This window comes from Labrus mixtus, chromosome 24 (assembly GCF_963584025.1).
Source record: "Labrus mixtus chromosome 24, fLabMix1.1, whole genome shotgun sequence".
NCBI lineage: Eukaryota > Metazoa > Chordata > Actinopteri > Labriformes > Labridae > Labrus > Labrus mixtus.
In genome coordinates, this window is record NC_083635.1 from 692,408 (window position 1) to 718,589 (window position 26,182).

General features: G+C 40.9%; 1 protein-coding gene across 1 annotated transcript in view; it reads right to left on the reverse strand.

Annotated features, from left to right (window-relative positions):
- Window positions 1-26,182, reverse strand: part of mgat5 (alpha-1,6-mannosylglycoprotein 6-beta-N-acetylglucosaminyltransferase) — a 95,270-nt gene that overhangs the window by 23,254 nt on the left and 45,834 nt on the right. Inside the window, exons 8-11 of the mRNA XM_061032209.1 lie at window positions 24,822-24,991; window positions 23,132-23,266; window positions 17,382-17,515; window positions 3,440-3,573 (exon numbers count right to left, since the gene is read on the reverse strand). Of these exons, the coding sequence (XP_060888192.1) occupies window positions 3,440-3,573; window positions 17,382-17,515; window positions 23,132-23,266; window positions 24,822-24,991 (573 nt within the window). The remainder of the gene's footprint in view (window positions 1-3,439; window positions 3,574-17,381; window positions 17,516-23,131; window positions 23,267-24,821; window positions 24,992-26,182) is intronic.

Here is a 26,182-nt window from a genome sequence, read left to right on the forward strand (position 1 = left end):
TAAAAATGTGCAATGGAAACATGCAAAAATAATGTGTGTGCATGGAAGTAAACGAGAGTGTGTGTGATTACTCAGTCTGCCTCACACAGCAGTTCACCTGTGGGATGAGCGTGACCTGGGCACCTCTGCATATTGATCAGGCGGAGAGAGGAGCTGTATTTTAGGTGAAGACTATTACTTGCCTAACCCACATTAACCCCTGCTGCAAATGGATCCCCAGGAAGGGGACTTCCTCCTGCACTGGACGACACTAACTGACTCTAATGTTTCCTGCGGTGCGTCACACATTTTCAGTTTCGATCCATCATTTATTTTCTTGTTTGTTTTAAAGCTCAACAAGGAATTCCAAACATCTGTCATGAAACACACAACTACTTCTGGAATCATGCTCATCATCAATGGGATGTTATATAAGAAGAGGGCAGTTTTTTTTTTTGTTTTTTTTTTTACAAACGACTTCCTGCATACACCAGAAGTGACTTTAAAAGAGAAATCTTTTGATCCCAGGATAAACAGAAAATATAGGACAAGGGGTGCAGGAACAGTAAATGTGGCAAAAAAAATAGATCAAGAGATGGAGGATTTTGGCAATCAAAAAAAAAAAAGCCTGGACTTTGGCGGTGTAATCTGGGCTGGAAAGTATTTACTTCAACTTCTAACTTCTTAAGAGTGTGTGTGACACTAGTGTCATTCATAAAATGACATCTTTAATTTAAGCTGAATGCTAGAAATAGATTACTTGCAGTGGGTGCCGCTTTCTATTTGAAATAGTTAATAAATAATTTGGACATAAAACCTCTCGTGTGCAGGGGAAGCGATGGAAGGAGGGAGGGAAATGGAGTAAGGCAGTCAGCTCGTTATCAGTCGGCTCCAAAATGGCCCTTTAATTAAAAGCAGGAGGTAATGAACACGCTTGGGAGTCTGATTAGTAGCTAATGCCGCTTGCTGCGAGCTGATGGGCTCTCCCTTTTATAGCTCGACTCAATGGTTCTGACTCAGTAGTAGAAAACACAAAACACAGCAGCTACCTCTGGATTAAAAGACATTTGGGAAACATTCTGGAAATTGAACTCAAACACCTTTTGATCCAGTTTGATTCTAATTTAAAAAAAAGAAAGGAGAACTTCCTGGTGCTGGGTTGGTGGTTGGATTCTCTCTGGACAAATCAATATTCCTAACCCCAGAGCTACATTTTGGCCACATAAAGCACCTTTTCTCTCATCCATGTTGGCTTTAAAAGTGAAGTGTTGAAGTGTTCAGCATGTTGAGCAGTTTGGTGTTATGTGTTGCAGCACAGTTTGAAAGAGGCAGGCCGACATGGCTACCTGTGCGAGTCCTCGTCAAACTCTTGAAACATAATGTTCAAGCACTCTTGATTAAGTACTTAACTCCCATCTGCTTCAACAGAACAACCCAGTGGGAGGCTCCACGCACGAGTACCTCTGACTCTGTTATCTGTTTTTAACTCAGCATGAATCTGAGGAACATAAGTTCTGACATGAGAAACTGTTTCACTACACTGATGTTAAAACCAATGTAATGAAGCCTTTAGCTCAAAGTGATAAATAAACTGTTCAAATAGCAAGCTCACAGTAAATGTAATGGAGCTCTGGGTAAAGACGATGTAAGAGTTGGAGGTAAAACAGCTAAAAGCTAAATGTGTTCATGCCGAAGAAGCTTAAAGCTACTATGAGAAGATTTGAGCTGTTTGTGAAACAGACTGAAAGTAATACTAATGTATCTTTATGACTTACAATCAGCCACAAGATTGATTATGTTGATAGTTATTTTTAATGGATGAAGCTGCTGCATGACGTGTTTAGATTCAAACGAGATAACGAGACAATATACCGCTTTGGCCACAGGGGTCGCCAAAATCAACACAGACCGAAGGTTTCTTACAGGAGCTTTAAAGCAAACTAGAGTAGAGTTAGCTTAGCAAAAGAGTAATGCATGAATGGCATAGTTAGCTTATGGTTTTGAAAAAGGGTTAAAGCTAAAAAACAAACACAAAAACCAAGCTAGCGGAGAGTAAGGCTAGCTAACTGTCCCCTAAAAGTTTTGAATAGTTGAAACAGTAAGTGATATATAAATGTTAAGAGAGGACAAATGTAAATGATACAGGTGACATAATTGAAAAAAACCCAGCAGCAGGGTTAGCTTAGCATAAAAGTAATACATAAATGGTTGACTCATGGTATAAAACAGTTAAAATGGGATTGCTAGGCATGAATATGAGGCCGATGAGTTTGTAAGTGGGACATACCATGATTGGCTGACAGCACAGAGTTTGCAGTATAACACCATTGATCAGTAAGTTTAGCCTTTTAATGAAAATATACACATCTTCATCTCACAGTCTCCAGATGTGCATTCTTTTTGACTACACAAAAGGCATCTTTTGGCATCCAGATATTCAGACTCTGCCAGACATCAAAAGAGTCCGCTGAGTCTGGAGTCGACCCGGTCTGAAACATACATGGTGTCGGCTAAAAGCTCATCAAGGCGAGGGCACTAATCCAACCGTCCATGGCAAGCCAAACAATGTGCAAATCTCCCCCAAACTCTCTAAGTCGTTTTTGTCTTGGATACAGTAATCCTCTGGTCTCCGTGCCGCAGTGTGAGCATGCATTTGAATATATTAAAAAACTCCACGGAGAGGGCGATAAGCTGAATTTAGAGCTCCCTAAACCAGACTGTTATTAAGTGTTTCTGTGAAAGTTTGACGCAAGGTTGTTCAAAGACTTCTACTGAGCTCTCAGAGGTCTGGAAACGGGTTATCCCGAGCCTTACTCCTTTCTTTTTTTTTCCTGCAGTCAGAAATAAGACAATCCAGCTGCAGGTGACATGTCATTTATTATACCCTCTACTCTATTCACTGGCAAACTTTGCATTCAGTTCTCATCAGTAATTGTTTCTAGAACCTTTAGAAAATGGAAACTTTTTTTTTCTTACTCCTTTCTTGTCTTTTTGTCTCGAGTTTCACTTTCATCTTCAGAAGAAATATGTGTTTATCTCTTGGCACCATTGTGTATGTCCAAACATGTCTGTAGGTAAGTGTGTGTTTTCTATGCATTTATGTCCAACTTCAGCGAGTAGAAACAACAATTCCATCCTGAAAAGAAGTGCAGTGAACTTGGAATATCTAAAAACTTACCTCGTGTCAATGTCAAGAAGTTTTTTTTGTTTTTTTTAAGATTTATTTTTGGGGCTTTTTGTGCCTTTTTATTTGAGAGATAGGACAGTGGATAGAGTCAGAAACGGGGGAGAGAGCAAGTGGGGAACGACATGCAGGAAAGGAGCCACAGGTCGGATTTGAACCTGGGCCGCCCTCTTGGAAGACTACAACCACTGCCAACCAGCGCCCCAGTAAGTTTTTACTCTTAATTTGGATTTTTACAATTCAAAAATGTTTGACCGCATAAAAAGACGACGGTACCTTCCAGAAGTTGTCGACCTTCCCGTAGACGAGCGACTGGTTCTGCCTCTTGATGTCGTCGATGTGCCTGATGTCGCTGGCGTTGAGGTGCTGCTCCACTACAAAGCCCAGGAAACTGTTGTCTGGGGTGTGAGCTGTGGGAAAAAATAAAGAAAAAAATAAACATTTTAATACATGAAAACGCACAAAAGTCAAATGAATATCATCGCCTTGCCTCAAAGGGATTACAAAGACTGAGTTGCATGCTCTCAGAGGCTTAATTTCACACTCGAGATGATGACAAAAACAAACAAAAGGAAGGAGGAAGGAGGACACAGCTTTGGGATTAAAATAAAAAGAGGCATTTTCTTGCCTTAATGTGTGCATAACTAATGCAAGAACGTCTAAAAGAATCACATCATTCAAATCAATTGTTCAGCAAAGATCAGAATTGCAGAGTGATGGGAAAACCACACAACTTGCAGCAATCTGTTTTTTTTTTTCATTCGCTCTGTTCCTCATTGCCTGGTGATCACTAGTCATCACTATGGGAACCAGCGATGAGCAGGTCATGTGGGGCAGCACTCTACCTCGCTGCCATCTGCCTTGTAGAACAAATGTGAAGACGAGGGTTTTTTTTGGAGCGTGCACAGTCAATTGGATGCACTTAATATTGCCATTGCAATTACAAAAACAACAACAACAGAGTAAGACGGGAATGAAAACCTCATTTCCCCTCGGAGTGAATCAAACAGGCTGCGCTGGGAGGTGTTGTGGTTTTGTTTAAGTGCTCCAGGGAAGCTTCTGCGGTCAGAGCTCTTTTAAAGTGAACACCACAGAGGCAAATTAAGGTCAGCTTGTCATAAGGAGATAAACCAAAGAGTTTATAGAGACAGGTTCAGTGACTGCCTTCCAGCTTTTTCGGGTTCAACTACTGCGAACATCCTCCTGACAAAGCACAACTTCTATACTTATTGATGTGTTAGACATGATGTCAGGAATACTGCTGTTGTTGGTTTGCAGCAAAGAACAAAAAGAAGGAATGAGTCCAACAGGAGTCGCAGATATTGTTGAAGTGTTATTTTCTTTAATTAATCAGGGTGTTGGCTGGAATGTGACATTTTCTTTTTTTCCAAAATATTTTTATTGAAAAAAATACAAAACGATACGTCCAATCACAGAAATACAATTTACCTTTTATTTTTTATTTTTTTAACATATATGCATATGTACACACAGTCACATAAACACACATAAAAACAAAAATAACCAAAAAACAAAACAAAGCAAAACAAAAATACTCTGATAAGAATGTAGAAGAAAATAATTTAATTAAATCACAGAGTAGAGTGTAATAAACAATGCACAACCCCCTACCCACGCCCCCACTCAGCGCATCATGGCCAACACACATATTAATGGTTATTTATGCAGTACAAAATGTGCAACAGTAGCGGGCACACATTCAATCGGGTAGTACCTCTAAATTAGTGAAATAGGAAATAAAGGGTTGCCATTTGTGGAAAAATTTGACTGTACATCCTCTCAACGTGTATTTAATTTTCTCAAGTTTAAAAAAAAAACCATCATGTCTTTGAGCCATGGGAGATAGACGGATATTTAACAGACTTCCAATGCAACAATAAGGAACGTCTTGCTAGTAAGGATGTGAATGCTATAATGTCCTTTTGTGTAGAGGTAAGTGCAAGTAAGGGGTCAGGAATCCTGAATATAGCAATCAGAGGACAAGGTTCGAGATTTACCCCAAGAACAGTGGACATAATAGTAAAATAACCCGCCCAGAAACCTTTCAGATCAGGACAAAGAAAAAAACATGTGGCTAAGGTGACAAGGAGAGCCATGGCATTTATCACATTTCTCTTCCACTTCCGGATACAGTTTAGATAGTCTAGACTTAGAGAAATGCACCCTGTATAAGACCTTAAATTGGATAAGTCCAAGACGAGCACAAGAGGTGGTAGATCGTATCCTCTCTATGGCCTGTTCCCAGGACTCCTCCCGTATTTGCATTCCCAGCTCCTCTTCCCATGTACACTTAAGTTTAGCATTTGAGTGATTGCTAAAAGAAAAGCCAAGATAATATCATACAACTTTGAGATGATTCCTCTGTGATGAGGAGCAAATGATAGCGTGGTTTCCCATCGCTGTTCTGGAGGTAAAGAGGGGAAATTAGGGAAACACTTACTAACAAAATTGCGAGTCTGAAAATAGCGAAACAGACGAGTAAGAGGGAGGCCGTAGCGAGATGACAAATTGGCAAAACTATCAAAGACACCATCTACATACAGATATTTGAATTGTGTAATACCCTTGTCATACCACACTGAAAATGTCGAATCCGAAAGTGATGGAGGAAATAAATGGTTGTTATTTAAAGGACCCAAGGAAGATGCAGCAACAAATTTAAAATGCCGTCTAAATTGATACCAGATCTTGAGTGTGTTAAGAACCACTTGATTATCAGTATATAGAGAGGGTTTTGTAGGTAAAGAGGAATAAAGTAGAGCAGGAATAGAAGATCCCCTACAGGATGATAGTTCCAATTTACACCAAGAGGATTCAGGAGATTTTAACCAGTAGCAAAGTTTATGGATGTGATCAGCCCAGTAGTAAGTTAGAAAATTAGGTAATGCAAGTCCTCCACTAAGTCTGCATCTCTGCAGTAAAGTTTTTCGAACCCTAGGTGATTTCCCACCCCAAATAAAAGAACAAATTATCTTATCCAGTGAATCAAAGAAATATCTTGGCAGAAAAAGAGGAATTGACTGGAATAAAAATAGAAATTTTGATAAAATATTAATTTTAACCACATTGATCTTGCCAATTAATGAAAGGGGGAGGTTACCCCATCTTTGAATATTGGATGCAATCTTTGAGATAAGGGGAGTGAAATTAGCAGATGCAAGGCTAGATAAAGAATGAGTCACATTTATACCGAAGTATTTAAACCCCGAAAGACTAAATTGAAAAGGTAAATCTGACTGTTGAAGATGACATGCTGCAGTATTAATGAGAAAACATTCATTTTTCCCCAAATTTAATTTATAACCCGAAAAGGTGCTGAAGTTCTCCAGAATACTTAAAATAGCAGGGATAGAAAGTGTAGGATCGGTTACATACAATAACAAATCATCCGCATACAGCGATAATTTATATTAAATTCCATTACAGGTGATTCCTTTGAATAAGGGGGAAGATCTTAATGTAATAGACAGAGGCTCGATAGCAATAGCAAAGAGCAAAGGTGACAAAGGACAACCTTGGCGACTTCCACGTCACGGCCTGGGGCTTTGTTAGATTGCATAGCTTTAATTGCATTTGATACTTCTTCAAGGGAGAGTGGTAAGTCCAGTTGCCTGGCAGTATTAGTATCAAAGACAGGATTAGAAAGGTTCTGAAGAAATCTGTTCATTTTAGTGTTGTCTGTAGGAAATTCAGATTTATATAATGAAGAGTAAAATGATTTAAAAGTAGCATTAATTTCCAAGGGATCTGTAGTAATAGTGTCATAAGTGTTTTTAATACTAGGTATCAAACGGGAAGTGGCCTGTCGTCGTAACTGATGTGCCAGTAAACGATCCGCCTTGTCGCCATGTTCATAATATGAGCCACGCCTACGTAGTAACAAGTGCTCTGCCTCTTTAGTTGAAATGAGATCGAATTCTGCTTGCAAATCCAAATGCTGCTTAAGTAGTTCCGGAGAAGGGTTCAGTGCATATCTTTGATCAAGGTTACTAATCGCAGACGCAAGTTCATTAAGCCTAGCATTAATCTTTTTATTAGAGAGAGCAGAGAAAGAGATAATTTGACCTCTCAGGTAACATTTAAGTGTCTCCCATAGCAATGAATATGAAGAGGAGTCATTTTGATTGAAAGACAAGAACTCATCAATAGAATTTGAAATGAGTTTGCAAAATTCTTTGTCTGCCAAAAGAAGAGAGTTAAATCTCCAAAGTGGTGGGCTACGTTTATAGGTAGAAAGTTGAATATCTAATAATAAAGGTGAATGGTTAGATATTACAATACCTAAATAGTCAGAAGTATTTACACATGAATAAAGAGTACTGTCAATAAAAAAAATAATCAATCCTAGAATATGAATGGTGCACCTGGGAGAAGAAAGAACATTTTTTAATAGAGGGGTTGCGAGATCTCCACGGATCAATAAGACCATTCTGTTTCATAAAATCAGAGAATGTTTTAGACATAGCAGATTGAGTCAGATTACGAGGATTAGACCGATCCAAGATTGGATCAAAAACACAATTTAGATCCCTTCCGAGGATCAGGAGGTGAGTATTCAAGAAGGGGATGTTACTCAGCAATCTGTAATCATATACATTTACCAACAAAACCTTTTTCTGCATTAGGGTACCAGCAACTATGAGGTATCTGCCATTCCTATCAGCGATAACATCAATGGATGAGAACTGGACTTTTTTGTTAATTAAGATGGCGACTCCTCTAGCTTTTGAATTAAAATTTGAGTGGAAGACTTGACTTACCCAAGGGCAATGTAACCAATGGTGATCCTTAATACGAAGGTGAGTCTCCTGTAAAAATACTATATCAGAGTTTAAACGTTTCAAGTGTGTAAAAACCTTAGATCTCTTAACAGGATTACCCATACCTCTGATATTCCAACTAATAATTTTGAGAGGTGTGCCCGACCCAGCAATGCTGGGATCTATATTGCCATTAACCATTTAAATAAAAAACAAAACAAAAATGCAATTGGACATTGAGCGCCGAGGTGGGACACCCTCCCCACAACATACCCCTAAACACAAATACACCCAAAGTCCCCATATAACCACAGAACAATGGAGACAGCAGTGTTTCCCACAATACCCAAAAGTTGTCCACAATGGTGTTTGAACAACCCGGAGACTATGCAGAACAAACTAAAGTAAGAGAGAAAAAGAGAAAGAAAAAGAAACTCCAGCCGATCTCAACACTATTTAACAGAATGCACGCAATGATAAACACGTTATATATTGAAAAAAAACTCACATTACAAAATATTGTTGTTTTTGTACATAGATGTTTCCACATAGATCAGATGGATACAGTAAAGCATGTGAAAATGCAAATTAACAAATAACAGTAGGCCCTGTCCTGTACAAATAGATGCAGAGAGCATAAAATGAGGTAGTGCTGATCTTATCTGAAGTACAAAAATACAAAATATGGTATAGCCTTGTTATATAACAGTATCCAGTAAAATTGAAGGAAAAAAGTGCCTGCTATAAACAAACAATAGTGACACTAACCTAGTTAGTGCAACAAACCAGAAAACCACCTAATACTGCACAGGCAGAGAATTGAGGCTGGTGAGTCCACAAACTCTAAGCGATAATAGAACACAGATCTGAAAAGCTATTGGAGCTCACCCAGAAATCAAGGTTTTGACATAGACGCTGGCTTCTTCCGCTGAAACAAAGTCCTTCTCAACACCGTTGTATGTGATGCGAAGTCGCGCTGGATGAATCTGACCATACCGAGCACCGTCAATGCCACGAAATTGGTGCCTGACCTCGTTGAAAGCAGCCCGAGCCCGAGCTATCTTGGCAGTGTGGTCAGGGAAGACTGAGATGGTCAGGCCATTGACTTTAATCTGTCGGAGCTCTCTAGCGCAGCGTAAAATGTCAACACAGTCACTGTGATAATGAAATCTGCACACAATGGCTCGTGGACGATCACCAGGCTTGGGTTTGGGTTGGAGGGTCCGGTGGGACCGGTCCAACAGCGGCTCCTTTACCAGATCGAACGCTTCCTTCAGTAAGGCGGCTGCAGCAGCGCTGGTACAGGTGTCAGGACCCTCTGGTACTCCCACTATCCTAATGTTGTTACGCCGTGATCTAGACTCCAAGTCTTCACATTTATTTTCCAGCTTGGCTACGTTATCTGTGAGGCACTTGATAGTAGTTTTCATCTGGGCGATGTTGTGTCTGAATAGTATTGCGAGTTTTAGAGTTCTTTCCAGCCATGTTACGCAGTCCAGAGATAAACTACCCAACAAAAAGTACTGCGGAGTGAGACAGGACTAAATATGTGACCAAAAAGTGCAGATGAATTACAATTTTAATCGAAATCGGCAGGAGCTTCCAAACTCACGTCCTACTCTATTAAAGCTCAGCAGCGCCCCCCTGGAATGTGACATTTTCAATGTTTATTCATTCCAACTCTCCCGACAGCTCACATATTAGCTCAGTCGATTTTCTTTTGGCAAACAAAAAAAGAGAACAGAGAGAAGGAAATGCGTTTCTGCAGAGAAAATGAGCCCAGTGCCGTTCCAAGAAACTATTAATTATTGATTTTTTTTCCCCCTCAAAAAAAAAAACTTTTTAAAACAGATTTGACACAAGTTTTTGATTAAACCTTGAACTACTCATAACTCATTTTTGCAGTATCATTCGATCACATAAGTGAGATATGCTTTGGGGCGCAATTTGGGGCGGCTGTGGCCTAGTTGGTAGAGTCGGTCGTCTCTCAACTGGAAGGTCGAGGGTTCAATCCCCAGCGCCTGCAGCATCATGGCCGATGTGTCCTTGGGTAAGACACTTTTCCTGACCCAACATAAGATGGGCTCTAGTCAGGCACGTACACACACTGTCGCAGGCTGTGTGGAGATTCTGTCTTCTTTCTCATCTGTTGGATGCAGCTCCTGTTCTTGCATTTTCCAGCATTTGAATGTTCTCCGCACCTTTTCTTAATCCTCTGAGTAGAGTAAGAGCGCAGGGACGTGGGAGTATAGTTGTTATGAAGATTCAGCATGTGGGCGGGGGCTGAATGCAACAACTGTTCCAAAAATGACCTGCTTTCCAAAGCATGTTGATAAAACGACACTTGTGACAACAGTAGAAAGTAGAATAACAAACCAGGCTGATTACTTTAAAGAAGCATTAGGGAGGTCGCATCTAGAGACTTACCACCACACAAAAAGTGGAAAATTGGATTTGGAACAAGACGAAGAGCCAATGATATAAATTGTGTGCTGCTATAAACAATAGGATAAATCAAGGGTATATCTTGATACCACATGGCATGGCATGAATTGAAGGGGAAGACTTTTTGGCTAGATGGTATTTCTGATGGCAAAGAGGCAGATGTAGTCCCAAGCGCTGAGAAGATGCTAACACTTAGTAACCAAGCTAACTGTGAAAACAGGACAGGCTGTTAATTAAGGTTCAGGCCTCTTGATGCATTTGGCAACAGATGCCTCATATCCCACTTGAGCTGCCACTCTTGCCGCAGCTTCTTGCTATAAACTTACAAACAGCCCGGGAGGTGGGAAGTGCAGCAGAAGCAGATGCTTTGTCGAGGGAGGGAACAGGTTGGTTTGGTAAAGAATGCTGAATTATTTCAGTTAGATTTTTTCAGTATGTTTAGGTCGTTACCTGTCAAGCTGAGTAGAACTATACTTCATCACAAAGTTGAACCAATACAGGAGTCAAATCAGGTAAATGTAACCCACAGCCTCAGACTAATGATCACAATTTATGATGGTCCAACACTTGAAAGAAGGCTTATTACAAGAAATGAACTTCTATACTGCTGGCCAAACAGATAAAAACTAACTGTAAAGATGCATCATCAACCCACTTTCAGCCCTTTGAAAACTCAACATCAAAGACTTTGGGTTTCTACAAGTGTTTCCGAGCGGGCCAGAAGAGGGAAAATGAATAAATCTGATAAAACATTATTAGAACCAATGCTAGCTTAACAGATACAATCCCATCAGGCAGTCCACCGGTACCCGAGAGGCTGTTATTTCCACACCTGCATGGGGCTATGTCATGTCATGTAAGTAGGAGATGACTTGCAGTTTTCTTTGTACCCATGGGTGTGTTGGTGTTTAAATGGGATGTGGTGCATTTTTGCCACATTGCTATCATCAGGCGACAGAAAGCTATAGTGCTGTTGACTAAAAGTCCATGGTGCAGTATTTCCCTGATTGTAACAGGTATATATGCAACATTTTAAACATTCTTATTATAGCAAGTATCAAATACCTACTAAAAGGCTGAGGTCAAGCTTCCTCAGGGTTTGTTGTTCTTTTTTTCACACTGAGTGGGCGGGGCTTCCTTCAGCTTGTTTATGTGTCACTAAGAGGCTCAAACATGTCACATGAACTCCATCCATCTCCAACTGTTAGTCCTGCCACCACTTTGGGGGGAGAGAGATGGCCCCGCCCACTCAGGGACACTAGTGGTGGATCAATGGCGAGTGTACAATTCCCAAGTGTACAATTCAGCCAATGTACTTTTCCAAATTGAAGAAAATACTTTATTTGGTCTCAAATACTCCAAAGAAAAAAGGACCAGGGCTGCTGGTTGGACAGATGGTTGCACACAGTTGGAACAATGTGCTGGGGGACAGTGGAGGTACGGCCAAGGTAAAGCTTTGTTTTGGTCTGAGAGATTGATCTTAAAGAGCGACATCTACAGGACATCTACACCTAAAGTCATACGTTATACTAGAGGTGGGGAAAAAAATGTTCATGTAAAAATCGAGATTCTTATCTTCTGAGATTTTAAATCGATTCATAACTTCCAAAAATCGAGCTAAGTGCTAATGCTAGCTCTTCAACTCAGTAGAATGCCAAATGGAGCAGCAAGAAATCCATCCCATCCATGAATCGAGAATCATTTTGAATCCAAAAAAGATTCTTAATTGAATCGAGAGTTGAAATCAAATCGTGAGACACCCAAAGATCCCCAGCCCTACGTTATACCTTTAAGGGGTGAATTTTTTAGATAGTAAGATACCAAAACAAAAAGGGACACTTCTTTGATGCATCTGAAAAGGTTTCAAATAAAACAGGATGGAATCATGGGTGATAGGTGCTTAAGTACAGTAACAATAAAAAACATAAACTCTGTTCTCCCATGCTAGGATTATTTGACAAAGAAGGTTCAAAGGTCAGTTTAGCTTATCTAGCCACACACTGTATCATTACAGTTTATGAAAGTTCAGGTGGGTCAACATGTTGAGAGCCATTAGTATGCTTAAATGATCTTTAAATACCAAATTATGTTTTACTAAATTCTCAAAAAAATCCTCCTTTCTGTTGAGTAAATAAAATGTTACCAACTGCAAAGGCACATTTTTATGAAGGATATTTCTGCTTTGAACCGAGTGTAATGCATGTGAGAGACACAGTCAGGGAACATACAACTGCCTATTGATTGCACGGATGACAAAAACAGGTAACCTTTTGCTGAGAAGGTGTGCCAGCCACATCATCAATCAAAGCTTTACAGCGACTGTCAGCCTGGAAGAACTCAGCGTCTATTACATAGACGGCCGTGCTGCAGCCATAAATACTATCTACTGCTATGTTCAACCTCTGAACAGAATCACTCAACTTCTGGGAATGTTGAGCAATCAGCAGTGGGGATACTTACAGGGAAAATGTATATCATAAGATATACGGTGGCATCTGATAAACGTCTTTAACGACGACGCTGATAGGCTGGACTTCAAAGGTTATCTTCAGCTTTCTGCAGTCCAGTATTTCTGAAAATTGGTTGGAGGTGAGCAGGGGCCTCAGTATGATGGAGGTGCGGCCAAACAGCAGTTTGTTTTGGTTTTATGCTGGTGCTCAAGGGCGACATCTACTGGATCAAAAAGGTGCACATTCTCAAAGAGGTACATTTTTTGACTAAGCTAATTTTTAACACTGCTGAAACTCAAAACTAAGCAAGTGTCTAAATTTTAGCCAAAAATATCTCAGTATACTTATTATAAGCAACATTCACCTTACAAGTCCAGATAAAACATCATATTTCCACATATAAAAGCAAATACATTTAGGCTAGAATTGCTCGGACACTTGACGAGTGACATCTTCTTGCCCTATTTGCAGATTTTTGTTTTTACTTATTACAAAATATTCTGTGCTCGTTTTGAGTTATATGCAGTGCGAGACGTCAGAGAGAAAAAACAAAGTATCTCTGTAATCGAAGTGCAGAAGGTTTGAAGGATGAATCGTTATCCATAGCCGTGCTTGTGTCTAAAATATTAAGATAAAAAGTCTGGATGTATCTGCCAGCACTTGGAGTACTTCACTTCAGGTCTATATCCACCAAAAAAGTCCTTTGTAACAAACTTGTTTTTAAAGCGATGTTGTGTTTAGTTAATAGATCAAACTGGACAGGACTCGAACCCTTAGATGGCTTTCTACCCTACAGGAAAGGTTAATTATATTATATTTCCAATTCCTCGGTTCCCCTGATTATTAATGACTTGTACCGTGGAAACAGAGCCAACTTGAATAACACTCACAGCCCATTCAAACACATATAGCACACCAGAAAACACACTCTCTTCTATCCCGAGTCTGAAATAGATTAATGAGGTCAATTTGGCCTTGTCTTGTCTTATTGGCTGGAGGCCACATGCTTCCAATTCCCCCCGACCAATGATTTATGGAGCTCTGCCTAATAGTAACAAATGGACCAATCCCAATCTAGGATAAATGACCAACCAGCGCCTGATTTATCCATGTTACATCTCCATTCAATAGATGAGATATAATGCTATTTAACAACTTGAGAATCTCAACATGACATTTCATATAAAGGTTAGAGAAAGTAAAGATGGGTCCATTGGGTTTGCTTTTTAACTTAGAGTACAGGGTGTGCACAAAGATACTTAAATCGGCTCAAAGGACAAAAACAGAGAAGTAGATGTGCCTAGAAATACAGATACACTGAAATGTCTACCTTACTTACTTCTACCTTACCTACCAGTTCAATGAATTGAGGATGCTAACCAACCAAATAATGACCTTTGTTCTGTCTGCTGTCACATGACTTGTGTAAATATTGTGCCTTAGCTAAGACCTGACCGCTCTCTCCTCTCTAGATATCTAACCTTAACCCCCCACCTGCTACAACTTCTTACATCAGTCTTGTTCATATTATCTTTTTTTCCAAGATATTTTTGTGCCATTTTTTGCCTTTATTGGATAGGACAGCTAGGCTACCCGGCAGCCCTATCTTATCATTATGATAGCTGTTCATTTTAAAAGTTGACCAGTTGACTTGAACAGTTCTGACTATTTTCTACCAGACATGCTTATATTATCATTACGTCACTGTCATTGCTTTTATTCCACAGATTTTCACTGTTTGTAATCTGGTTCACCTTCATTTTCTCGGCCCACCCAGTCATGGCAGACGGCTGTTAAACACAAGTCTGGTTCTGCCTGTTTAAAATCTTTGTCCTTGCTGCTGTTGCCACGTGTTTTGCTTTTGGTAGACCAATGCTGGGTCACCGTAAAGACATAATAAAGAGTAGCATCTTTTTGTGAAGTGACCTTAGTTTTTTCTTGTGATTTGGCGCTTTAAAGAGAAAAATTCAGTTAATGACGTATTTTCTAATTCATACTATTTTTTTAAGTAATAGAAAAGCTGCTGAGAAATACACACTTCTAACTTTATAATGCAACTCAAACAGAATGTTACATTCAAACCGGATGAAGTAGGTGTGTCTTGTTGTAGTCAAACTGGCTGCAATAATATCTGCAGTTTGAACCAAGAAAATGTGGTCATCTAGTTGGTAGGGACCCTAAATGATAATCCTTGTGCTTCCCCTTAACCAAAAGTTGAGATGCAGTGCATGTAGAGTGAAAAAAAAAAGGTTTTTGTCATCTCCTGTGCCTGGAATTGTTGCCATTCTGCGGTTGTAGCACTCGTCCAAACCGCTGTGCACTTGTTTCACCAGCGATATCATCTAACCTAACGACTCTTAACTGGATTTCTTTGTAAAGCCCCTTGTGTGTTGTGAGAAAGACATACCCTATCAGCGGACAAAAGGCCTATTCAGGTGCAGTAGTACTCTGGATAACTCACAAACGGGGGACTGCAGGGGTAACATTTCACTTTCTCTTAGCCACGGGGAAAAGGTCAATACCCGAGGGGGGCCTGGCTCCCCTCTCTGCCTTCTGCTGAACCACCACCGCTCATCCACCCCGGCAAATGTGGTTGACTCCAGTTACAGAGTGATGTCGCAGCGGGAGTGGTGCACACACGGAGTAATAAACCCCCTACGTCCTACATTTATAATCACAGGAAAATGGGAGAGCTGAGTGTCTGACCTCCCTTCCCTTTAATCTGCTTGATTATATTCCATTAGCCAAGCAAAGTGCTGTTTTTTTTCTCATGGAAAAAGTGTCTTCTATGTCTCTTTTCTAAACCAAAACTTGAATTTAAAGGACAAAATATAAGTCGAATGAGGAAATAGGAAACAGCTTATTGTGTAATGATTGTGAAAACTGATTTAAACTCTAAGTAGGCAGGCTTGGCGAGACATTGAGGAACTCAGTGGTGATGAAATCTCTGTGTCATGAAGAGAAGTAGTCCTTATTAATCTCTGCTCTCGATCTCAACATACTACAACACTAATTCTTAAAAAGTTGGGATGTTGTAGTTATTGGTCCAAATGGTTAAAGGTCACATATTCTCCTCCTTTTCAACAGGTTTAAATAAGTCTCAGAGAACCCCTCAACAAGATTACTTTTAAAAATCCACTCTGATCCTGTATTTGATCATGCCTTTAAACCCCTCTATTTCAGCCCTGCTCAGAACAGACTGTTTCTGTGTCTGTACCTTTAAATATATAAATGAGCTGTGTCTGACCACGCCCCCTCTCTAGGGGGACGTGGCTCAGACTTTCTCGCTGAATGTCCTATTGTTTACGGTGAGAAGGCAGACTCAGAGGGCAGAACAAACACCTAGCTGTGGGAGTGTCACCCACCTGGGGGAGGGGCTACTGCCCTTTGTGATGTCACAAAGGGAAAATCTCCAAACGGCCTGTTCGAGCCACATTTTCTGAAAAGTGGAGCAGGGAAAAGAAGGAGCGGGTGGACTTTTCCTCATGATTGTGTTTTTTTTTTTGTCAGGCTATGGACACCATTAGTGTTAAAAAAAAAAACAGGGTAAAGTGTATTTTGCATACTATGTGACCTTTAAATACTATGAACATAGAAAGGAAATACTTGGTGCACAATTACCTTTTCTCCCTTTCTCCTGTTTTCTGTGAGTTATTCAAGGTGTATGTAAATGTACTCTGTGAAACATGTACCTGAGGTCACCTGATATAACACCAGGGGTCTATCCCCAGCCTCTCTTCATACTCTGGACTATTGAGAAAGAAACCCTGAACTGAAATTCCACTACAAACAACAAAGAGCTGTATTGCACCACCCATGATGACCTGTTTATTCAGCTCTATAATTTATGTTGCAGGAAGGCTGGGCATAAAACTTCAAAGGGAGAGCCCAAACTTTTGAACATCTGAAATCCTACATCAAGCAAGAATAGGACAACAAATCTTCTCTCAAACTGACAGAAACTGGTCTCTTCAGTCCCAGCTTCTTTGAAATGTGCTGCTGGCATCCAATTTTTAATGGGTACATTATTTTCCAAAAGCAAAAAAACATCTCTCAGTTGCAACATTTGATATGTTGCCATTGTGCTCAAATAAATATGAAGTTTCAGTTGAGAATCATTATTTTTTAAAGATATTTTTGGGCCATTTTTGCCTTTACTGGATAGGACAGCTAAGGAGAGAGACAGTTGGGAGAAGAGAGCGGGGGACGTCGTACAGCAAAGGGCCGAGGTCGGATTTGAACCCAAGGCCACAACGACAAGGACTATAACCACTAGGCCACCAGCCCCCTATCACATTCTGTTTTTAAATACAGTTTACATAACGTCCCAACATTTAGGCTGTATTCTGTTCTTTTTGGGACATCAGGGATTGTTTTGCAGCTTGTTGACTCGAGAATAAATCAACCATCAAATTCTTCAGTGCTGGTTTTGAATGTATAAACTGACATAAACAGTTCATACTCAAACCCTCAGAGCTGAAGCTTTCAGTGAGGGTAATGAAGCCTTCCTTGGTAGGAGAGAGTGTGTGTTGGCCGACTTACGGAACATGGTGTTGAACTGCTGAGGGTTGAGGTTCCACTTCCCCCAGGGCGTCTTGTGACCCTTGGACTGGGCGTAGTGGGCATGGTTGAACTCTGGCTCCGTTCCGAATGAATCCAGCACCCGCAACATGCACCTAGGACGTCACACAACAACAAGAATGAGTACGAGTAGCTAAAAAAAACAAGTTTTTCTTTAATGCCATGGTGTGTACTTCAATTATGTTTGCTTTTAGCTTGCAAAGGAAACGACATTGTAAATCATCTCTACACAAATAGACTCAGTGTTGTTTTATGCACTGCAAGAAAATCTGCTTGCACCTTGTGTACAGGTTCATAGCAACAGGAAAAATGGAGATAGAGGGAAACAATAAACAATTTTTTTACTCAGTTTCTCCACATAGCAGTCCAAAAAACAAGCTTACAGATATTCCATTTTTGTTCAGTGAAAGGAACTAAAGTGATAACACACAATACAGCATTTAAAGCCAAAGCTAACTTGCAATGGCCGTCCCTACATGGGCCTTTAAAATGCATCAAACTCAACAACAGATACAGAAAAAAACAGAACCGAACAAGCACAAGATTAAAAGCCAGAACAGTACAGGATATGAACTATTGTACAATAAAAAAAAAAAACAGGAAGAGCAAGATCGTACATGACCACAAGACTGAGTCCTCACACACACACTTACAAGTCTAAGTCCAGTTTGTAAACTTGTTGTTGTTCCTTCAGTAAATGGAAAGAAGTGTGCTTAGCTTAGCTAAGCTTTTAGCTCAAATAAGAAACAATCACAATGTTTTTTTCATCTTGAGAATGCTTAAATAGCGTAAAATTAGTTATGCATGGGGTTCACTGCTGAGAAATAAGTTATATCTTTGCTTATTATTACATGTTTATGTTGTGAATTTCATGGCCTGTAGTTGAGCCCGACCGATAAATTGGCCGGCCGATATTAGCATATCCAGTAGCTATCAGTATCGGCTAATTTTATTGCAAAATATTACAACATTTAATCACCAGTCAGATAGCATATCATTAAAGTTTCATTGTGTGACACCAGCAGTTCTCGGTCACCAGCAGAGGGTGCTATATGGATCACAACAAGCAACATCATCTCGAGAGTGTCAAGCGGTGATGCACGTACATGCACAGTTACTTTCCAGTTGAGTGGCCATCTTGTCTTTGTTATACTGTACTACATTTTTCCCACAAGTGTTTGATAACTCCATTTAAGGTATCAAAGCAATAAATGTGTAAATGTATATCCATCTATCTCTACAGATTGAATATAGATCTAAGAAAGATATCGGCCGATATATCCCAGTATCAATATCGGTATCTGCCCCAAAAATCCCATATCGGTCTGAGCCTTAGTATTAAGAATGAAGGCATAGATAGTAGTAGAAAATAAATACTTGAAGAAAAGTTCATTCATCATTGTGTAAAATATCAAACAGCTCCATAGAGGATCATGAAACTGAACAATAGTAGCTCCATCTCAGACTGAGAGATCGCAAATCCTCTCCGGTGGAGGTGTGAGACTGTGAATGAATGAGCTGACTCATAGGTCACTGCATAGAATTAATTAAACCCAAACTAGAGGAACTCTATGCACTGCATTCACTCACTTCTGCTTTGATCATGTTTTATATACCCTGTCCGTTTTTGTCTCTTAGAATGCCATTTTTTAACATGTTGACTCGGCCCCAAAATGACTAAATGTGTCTCTTAATTCCAAGCACTTCTAATCCTTAAATTATTTTTCTTCTTGCAAACCTGAGCCGAGGAACACTATTTTCTTGTGGGGGAAATTAAATTAAGCGACTCCCACTTTGGGGTTCACGGTAGAATACTCTGCATTAATCATACAGTAATGGGAGGGAGCCAGGTGTATACAGACACATTTCCACACACAAGACATCTGCATCTAGAAACCATCCCTCCCCTCTTAGCAACCGTCTCAGCGCCCCCGGGCAGATGCTGAGCAGCCGCAGCTGGCTGTGTGAACGGTAAAAAGGCCCAGGGAGAGCTGGGAAACACATTCACCATGAGGAAACTTTAGACAGAAAGCAGAACAACAACAACAACATGCCATCTCCACTCGCTCTGGAGAAAAACAACCCTGTCTCCTGTCCCCAGGAGATGCATCCTCAACAGATGGGGGGAGTGCTGTTGGAGTCATAACACGATGTAGACGCGGCTGCAGCGAGGCCAAGTCCAAGTGGGAGTGGGAGTCCTAATGTGGCAGGAGCTGACGCTTTCCAGCTCAACAAGTGCGCACTTAGTGACACTTTGCTGCGGCGTAACAATCGAGCGTGATGCCGAGTGGGGGATGTAACTTCCAAGTAAAAGTGTAATTTCACAGAATCCAAATTACTCCATATGGTTAATGCAAAACAAAAGGTTCCTCTTCTCCCATGAGACATTAGCAACTAACAAAACGGATCCACATGGGTCGTTAAGGATCAGTGGTATCAGATGAGGGAATCTCTGTTACACATGAATCTATTCGAGGGGTCTGTTCTGGTCCCTGAGGGGAAACACAACAGCTGGATGATGAAACAGAAAATGAGTTGACGAGCTGTCATTGGGCTGAATTACTGCCCACAGACTTCACGAGGACACCATGGGGGAGCAATATTCTGGGATATGTTATTGATTATTTTATTGGGATTGTCATCCATCTAATGAAGTATTTAATTGGTGATGCATTCTAAGGACTTTGGCATGAACTCTGTTCATCTTGATAAAATGGTTGATAAGCTCATAAACTTCATTGTACTTCAACTTGTTCAGATCATTTGAGATTTCAGATTGCTCACTTTTATTATTTCAATTGATTGATTGACTTAAATCCCTTGTCTTGTCTTGCAGCCAATGGAGCACCTGCAGCATCCTTAGGAGAAATATTAGCATAGCTTACTAGCTAGCTAAAGCAATGTAGTTATAGGTGCGCTTAATATCTCAGATAGCTCTGGGAGATAAAGTGATAGGATTATAATAGCGATATCAATATAGATATAGAAATGTTCAATGAAAGTTTGATAGATTTAAACCTGTAGTTACAGCATCCAAACACTGGGGAAGGGGGGCGCTAAAGCATCTTTAAAGAAAAAGAGAAGAAGAAAAGTTGACGAACTGCCAATCATGTCACAGGGAGATGGATATGTAGGCTTACAGATGTTTAGGGGGGGGGATGGAAATGTTCACTCAGGAGCAAAAAACAGCCTTTAAATTGAAAAGAAACAAAGATTCAACAGTTATCGCGATAATTACCGATATCGACTGATATTAACATTTTCATCATATCGCCCAGCCCTAGTCTCAAATGTGCCATGTGTTAAGAGAAGCAGCTTTAGCCTAACTTATTATTGAATCATAACACATAACGCACAACGGTAATTTGCATATTTCAGTGCATGTCAGCGACTGTCGCAGGGGGTAGTTTGGCTTCACTTTTCTTCTTACAACAAAAGGAGACTGAGATGCTTTGTCCATATTTATATAAAGTCAATGGATGGCATTTGTCATCCATTCATACACATTCAGATGCTACAAAAGCAGCGTTAGAATCTTGGGGTTAAGTGTCTTGCCCGAGGACACATCGGACATGTGGCTGAAGGAGCCGGGGATAGAACCCCTGACCTGCCGGTTGAGAGATGATCAACTCACTGAGCCACAGCCGCCCCTAGTGGAAGTGAAGCATAATTTAGCCTGAGGGATTCAGTGAAAGACCCCCTTTTTCAAACAGTTTGTGCTGCCAGCGTTATCACTGTTTACCGCACAACTATGCTGGAACTGAGAGCTCAAGGTCTATAAAAGTTTTCTTCCACATCAGCTTTTACATGTGATCACTGCGGACTGACATCACCCCAACAATAGACCGCCTGTGTAGATAAATAAACACAGTAGACGAGAAGTACACACCCATGCGCGAGCTTTGCATACCTGAAGTGTAAAGTCAAAACAAAGTTCTTGGCAAAAGATAAGACAGCCAGAGAAGGGATGTGAAGCATTTCTGTATTTCAGTCATCACCAGAAAATGCAGAACTGCTTCAGACTCTCTGCAGTCTTTGACATTGCAATGCCGAGATTAGGTTATTGGATGAGAGGATTAAATGAAATAGAACAACAGGGAATCATTGGCTCAAGTTTATACCACGAAAACAATAGCTGAGAGTATTCCCACTCCTCTGGAGTAGTGTGATACAGTGCTGGAAGAGAGTTTGCCAGAAGACTGGGGAAATAACAAAACACATTACTCATAAATGGGCCTGACAGGCTTGGTTGCTTTGTCGCTTAACGCATAATAAAAAAAAACAACAACCTAGAAAAACAGGAACAATATCGACACAGTTTATTGTTTCCGCAGCTTTTTTTTTTTTTTTGGAGTGATGTGCAAACAAATCCGGCATGTTCAGCCCATTGGATGTGTTTTCTCGCTGACAAAGAGACGATTGAAAGCTTTCACAAAAAGGGATTCTCAGGCCTTAAACTCATTTACAGGAAAGGAGAAGTCAAGTTGACAGAAAGGCTAAGCAGGGGGACTTGACGGGGTTATAATTAGTAAAGGGAGAAACTTAAAAATGTACAGGCTCAAACTGCAGTCAAGGTCCTTTTTTTCCTCCACAAAGCTCCTAGTCCGAGGTCTGACATAAGCGATCTGAAATAATACAGAAAACAGCATCTGGACCTTACATTACGCTCGGAGGCTGAATCAATTTCCTCGGGGCACAAAGGAAGCGGATGCAGTATGAGGTGTTATGTCGCAGACAAACAAAGCCTGGTGACAACAAGAGGAACCAGCGGGGCCATTAGTGCCCCCCCAGACTTATTGTTCCTTCTCTTTTCCTGTCTGAGCTTTTATTCAAAAACAATCCAGGAACGTCTCATCTGCAGTCCTCGGCGGAGCGATCAGACTTGGCAGCTGAAAAATAGACGTTACTTTTGGGAGTTTTGCGGTAATGTACGAGCAGAAAATAGACCCGCTGTCACACCGAGTGCCAGACAGGCCTCGACCTCGAGAAGCTGTTAAACCACAGTTTGCAGCGTGGGGGGAGGGAGGGGGGGGGAAGTGTTAGAAAGAACTGTACAAATGACTGAATTAGACAAGTGACTTTGAGGACAGTAAAAAGAGGAAGGTCCTAGCTCAAACAAAGAGAAACAGTGCAAGATAATTAACTGCCAACAGCAAGGTTTTGAAAGAGACGAAGCAAAAAACCTGCCTGGATAAATAACTGATAAGAATCTGAACACAGCAGCCAATCGTTTCAATTTGTGTTGATTTGGCAGAGCCTTCCAGTCACTGGCTTGACTGCCCGACACAATGAGAAGGTTTTTCTTATTGTGCAGACCTTGAAGAGTTTGACTGAAGGAGTGCTTTCACACATGCACAAAACTCCTGAAAAACCTCCTGAAGTTTTTCGGTTTGACTCAGGAATTTTTTTTCCTGCAGGCCTCCGTAGTTAATTATCTGCTTGAAGGCGGTGTGAGCTGATTTGAAAACGCAGCAGGAAAATCAACTGCAATGAGCAGGAGGGGGAGGTGGTGCTAATTTCCTGCTAGCGCTGCACAACAACAGACTGTCACTTCATCCCCCCCATTGGTCCAACAGGACAACCAGATTGATGGCTGAACATCACAGGTTGAGTAAATGTCGAGGCTTGAAACAGACGTCTGAATAGTGCTACAGTGACATGCTGATCAACAACATACATTTTCAGGTTCATTAAAACATTGATGCACTTACTGGTAGTGGACCCAGGCAGGTCCCAGTGTCTTCTTAAACTGGGTGAGGCCTACAATGTCGATGTAGATGAGCTCCACGATTTTGTCGCCCTGGGTCGGGCAGCTGGACTTGTTCCCCATGACCTTGCGCATGATCCTAAGGGTGGAGAAACTGGAGTTATTTTACTTCAAAGCTCTTTTAAAGGTCACATATCCTCCTCCTCTTCTTCAGTGTAGATAAGTCTCAGAGCTCATCAAAACATGTCTGTGAAGTTTCTTAATAAAAATCCACTCTGATCCTGTTTTTGATCATGTCTATAAACCCCTCTATTTCAGCCCTGCTCAGAACAGGCTGTTTCTGTGTCTGTACCTTTAAATATGTTAATGAGCTGTGTCTGACCACGCCCCCTCTCTGGAAGGGCTCGGGTGTCTCGGTCTTTCTCGCTCCATGTCCTATTGTTTACAGTGAGAAGGCAGACTCAGAGGGCAGAACAAACACCTAGCTGTGGGAGTGTCACCCACCTGGGGGAGGAGCTACTGGCCTTTGTGATGTCATGAAGGGAAAATCTCCAAACGGCCTGTTTGAGCACACATTTTCTGAAAAGTGGAGCAGTGAAAAGACAGAGAGGATGGACTTTTCTTTTAACTGGGGGGTTTGTAGATCGATTAGGGACACATGTCAGAGTTAGAGGAACATGGTAAAGGGTATTTTGCATAATGTGTGACCTTTAAGAAAAATTAGCAAGTTGGCAGGTTAGCTAACTGGAGACGATCCTTTTAACCATTTACTGTTAGGTCAGATATGTTGAACAAGATACAACATCTACTTGAGGTCAATGCATTTTGACCTTTTGGCTGTTTTAGAAATTGTATTTGAAACCTTTCAAAATCTTTTTGTAGTAGATTTTTATTCATTTATTCTACTCATTTTAATAATTTATACTCTTTTCATAGTGAGGGTATAACAAGGAAGCTAAAGGCCGGGATAAATTTGACCTAATGTCAACCCTCATGTGGATACAGTACAGAGTTAGCAAACAGTAGACACCCACAGTGGCACAGTGTCAATCAGTGTGCAAACCGCCAACCCACAGGAGCTTCAGTTGGTTACCCTTAGTCAAACAACCTGGTACTGTGAGGTTGTTTGTTTATGCAAATGAACAAAAAAAAAAAAAAAAAAGGATTAAAAGAAAGGTGCTGCTTTGGGCCCGATTGAATTTGCCTATAACCAAACGCAAACAAAGACGGTGCAGAACAGTTTCTTTGGAAACCGAACGCATGTTCAATATCTGACCTCAGACAGCTGTTGTTGTGCAGAAGCACATCATCATTTTTAACTCTGGCTCAAGTTGTTTGGCCTGCAGGTGTACATACTTGCATAATAACATTCAAAAGACGGTTAAAAAAAGAAGCATATTTATGCATATTTTTTTTTTTTATCCACAGCATCTGTTTTTTTTTTCGTCCAAAGCTTGAGTGTCTTTTTCTTGTGGCAGCTAATGTGGCACTAGTTGTTTTCAATTAAGTTGTTGGCCTGAAGCAGAACTTCAGAATGGGCTACAGAGGTCTGGTAAGTTCACTTCCATTTTTTTGGGGTGCACATGGCCTAGCTGTATGGACGCTACAAAGGGGTGGCCTGGTCACAGAGGCAACTATATCAATTTAATTCCATGTAACAAAACAGCTAAAAACTCATCGTCATTGGTACTGACTCTTTGAGCTCAGCCAGCGAGGCCGAGATGCGAACATCGTGGCCCAGCAGGTACAGCGTCGTTATGAGGTCGCTCCATTGGACCAGCTCTCCCAACGGGCCGCCACTGAAGGCGTTTTCTGCGATCTTGAAGCCCGACTCCTTGGTGAGCAGGCCCAAATGCACCAGGACCTGATGGAAGGGAAAAAGGATACAAAATATGAATCATATGTTCAACTTTTTCCCCCTGCACTCTATTAGGTGCACACTGCTTGGAGCTTGGAGAAACATGCAACTTCACTTAAATATGACCACACACACACTCACAGTGGATTTTCAGTTGCTGAGGGGGAACACTGTGTTCTGCAGAAAGTGTAGGAAGTAATAGACGGCTTTGTTTGAAGTGACCGACGCATTTTTCACTGTTGACAGCCAGCCTCAGTCCCAGAACACACCAGTGACGGATTAATATGTGCGGATTAATATCCAAAAGAGATTAGCGGCTGAAATAAAAACCTGGCTTTGAATGTATCTGGACTAAGAACGGGGTGTTTAATAATATGCTGAATAGATTAAACAGAGAAACAGAAGAGCGAGGAGGTGGATAGGTAGGACGCTAAAGATAGATAAACAGATGGCTGGATACAGGTTCTGGTTTCTTCTTGCATCCTCCGCGTTGCTGCTGGGGGATGCTGCTTTGCATCAGCACCAAGGTATCATGGGAATGGGAAGTGAATTATTCACAAGGCCGGTTTGGAAAGTGTGGAGTACATTATTCAGTGCTGGGAGCTGCTGCCAGCTTGGGACACAATTGAATATCCATGTCAGTCGTCTACCACTGCCATCTCTCCCCTGGGCAAAAGTGGGGGTGCTCAACAAGTGTGAATAAGTGTGTGTTTGAGTGAGTGTGTGTGTCTACCTAGGGCATGAAATTGTGCAGGCTAAGGGGAGCTGTTTTCAGAAAGTTTTTGACAGGGTTACTTTTCTCCTACTCCGGGAAGATGAGCAATAAAATTCAAGCTCTATTTATATTCAGGTGTGATATTTTTTTGACTTCTACAAAAGGGAGCTGCACTTCTATAATTTAGCTTTTTTTCCTGTTACTGTGGTTGAGAGTGTGTCATAGCTGATTTAAGTAATAATACAAGACAATTTGAAATATTAGGGTTGGGGTTAAAGCTGTCACTAAAATGAAGAATGTGTGATTTTTTTCCTCCAGTAGATGTCGTCCTTCAGCACCAGCATGAAACCAAAACAAACTGCTTGTTTGACCATACTGAAGCCTCCACTCTCCTCCCACAGCACATCACCGACCACCTCCCCTTGCGTTCACAGGAAGGGGTAAAAGCGGACGAAATTGACCGTAGCTATAGCTGCCTGTAA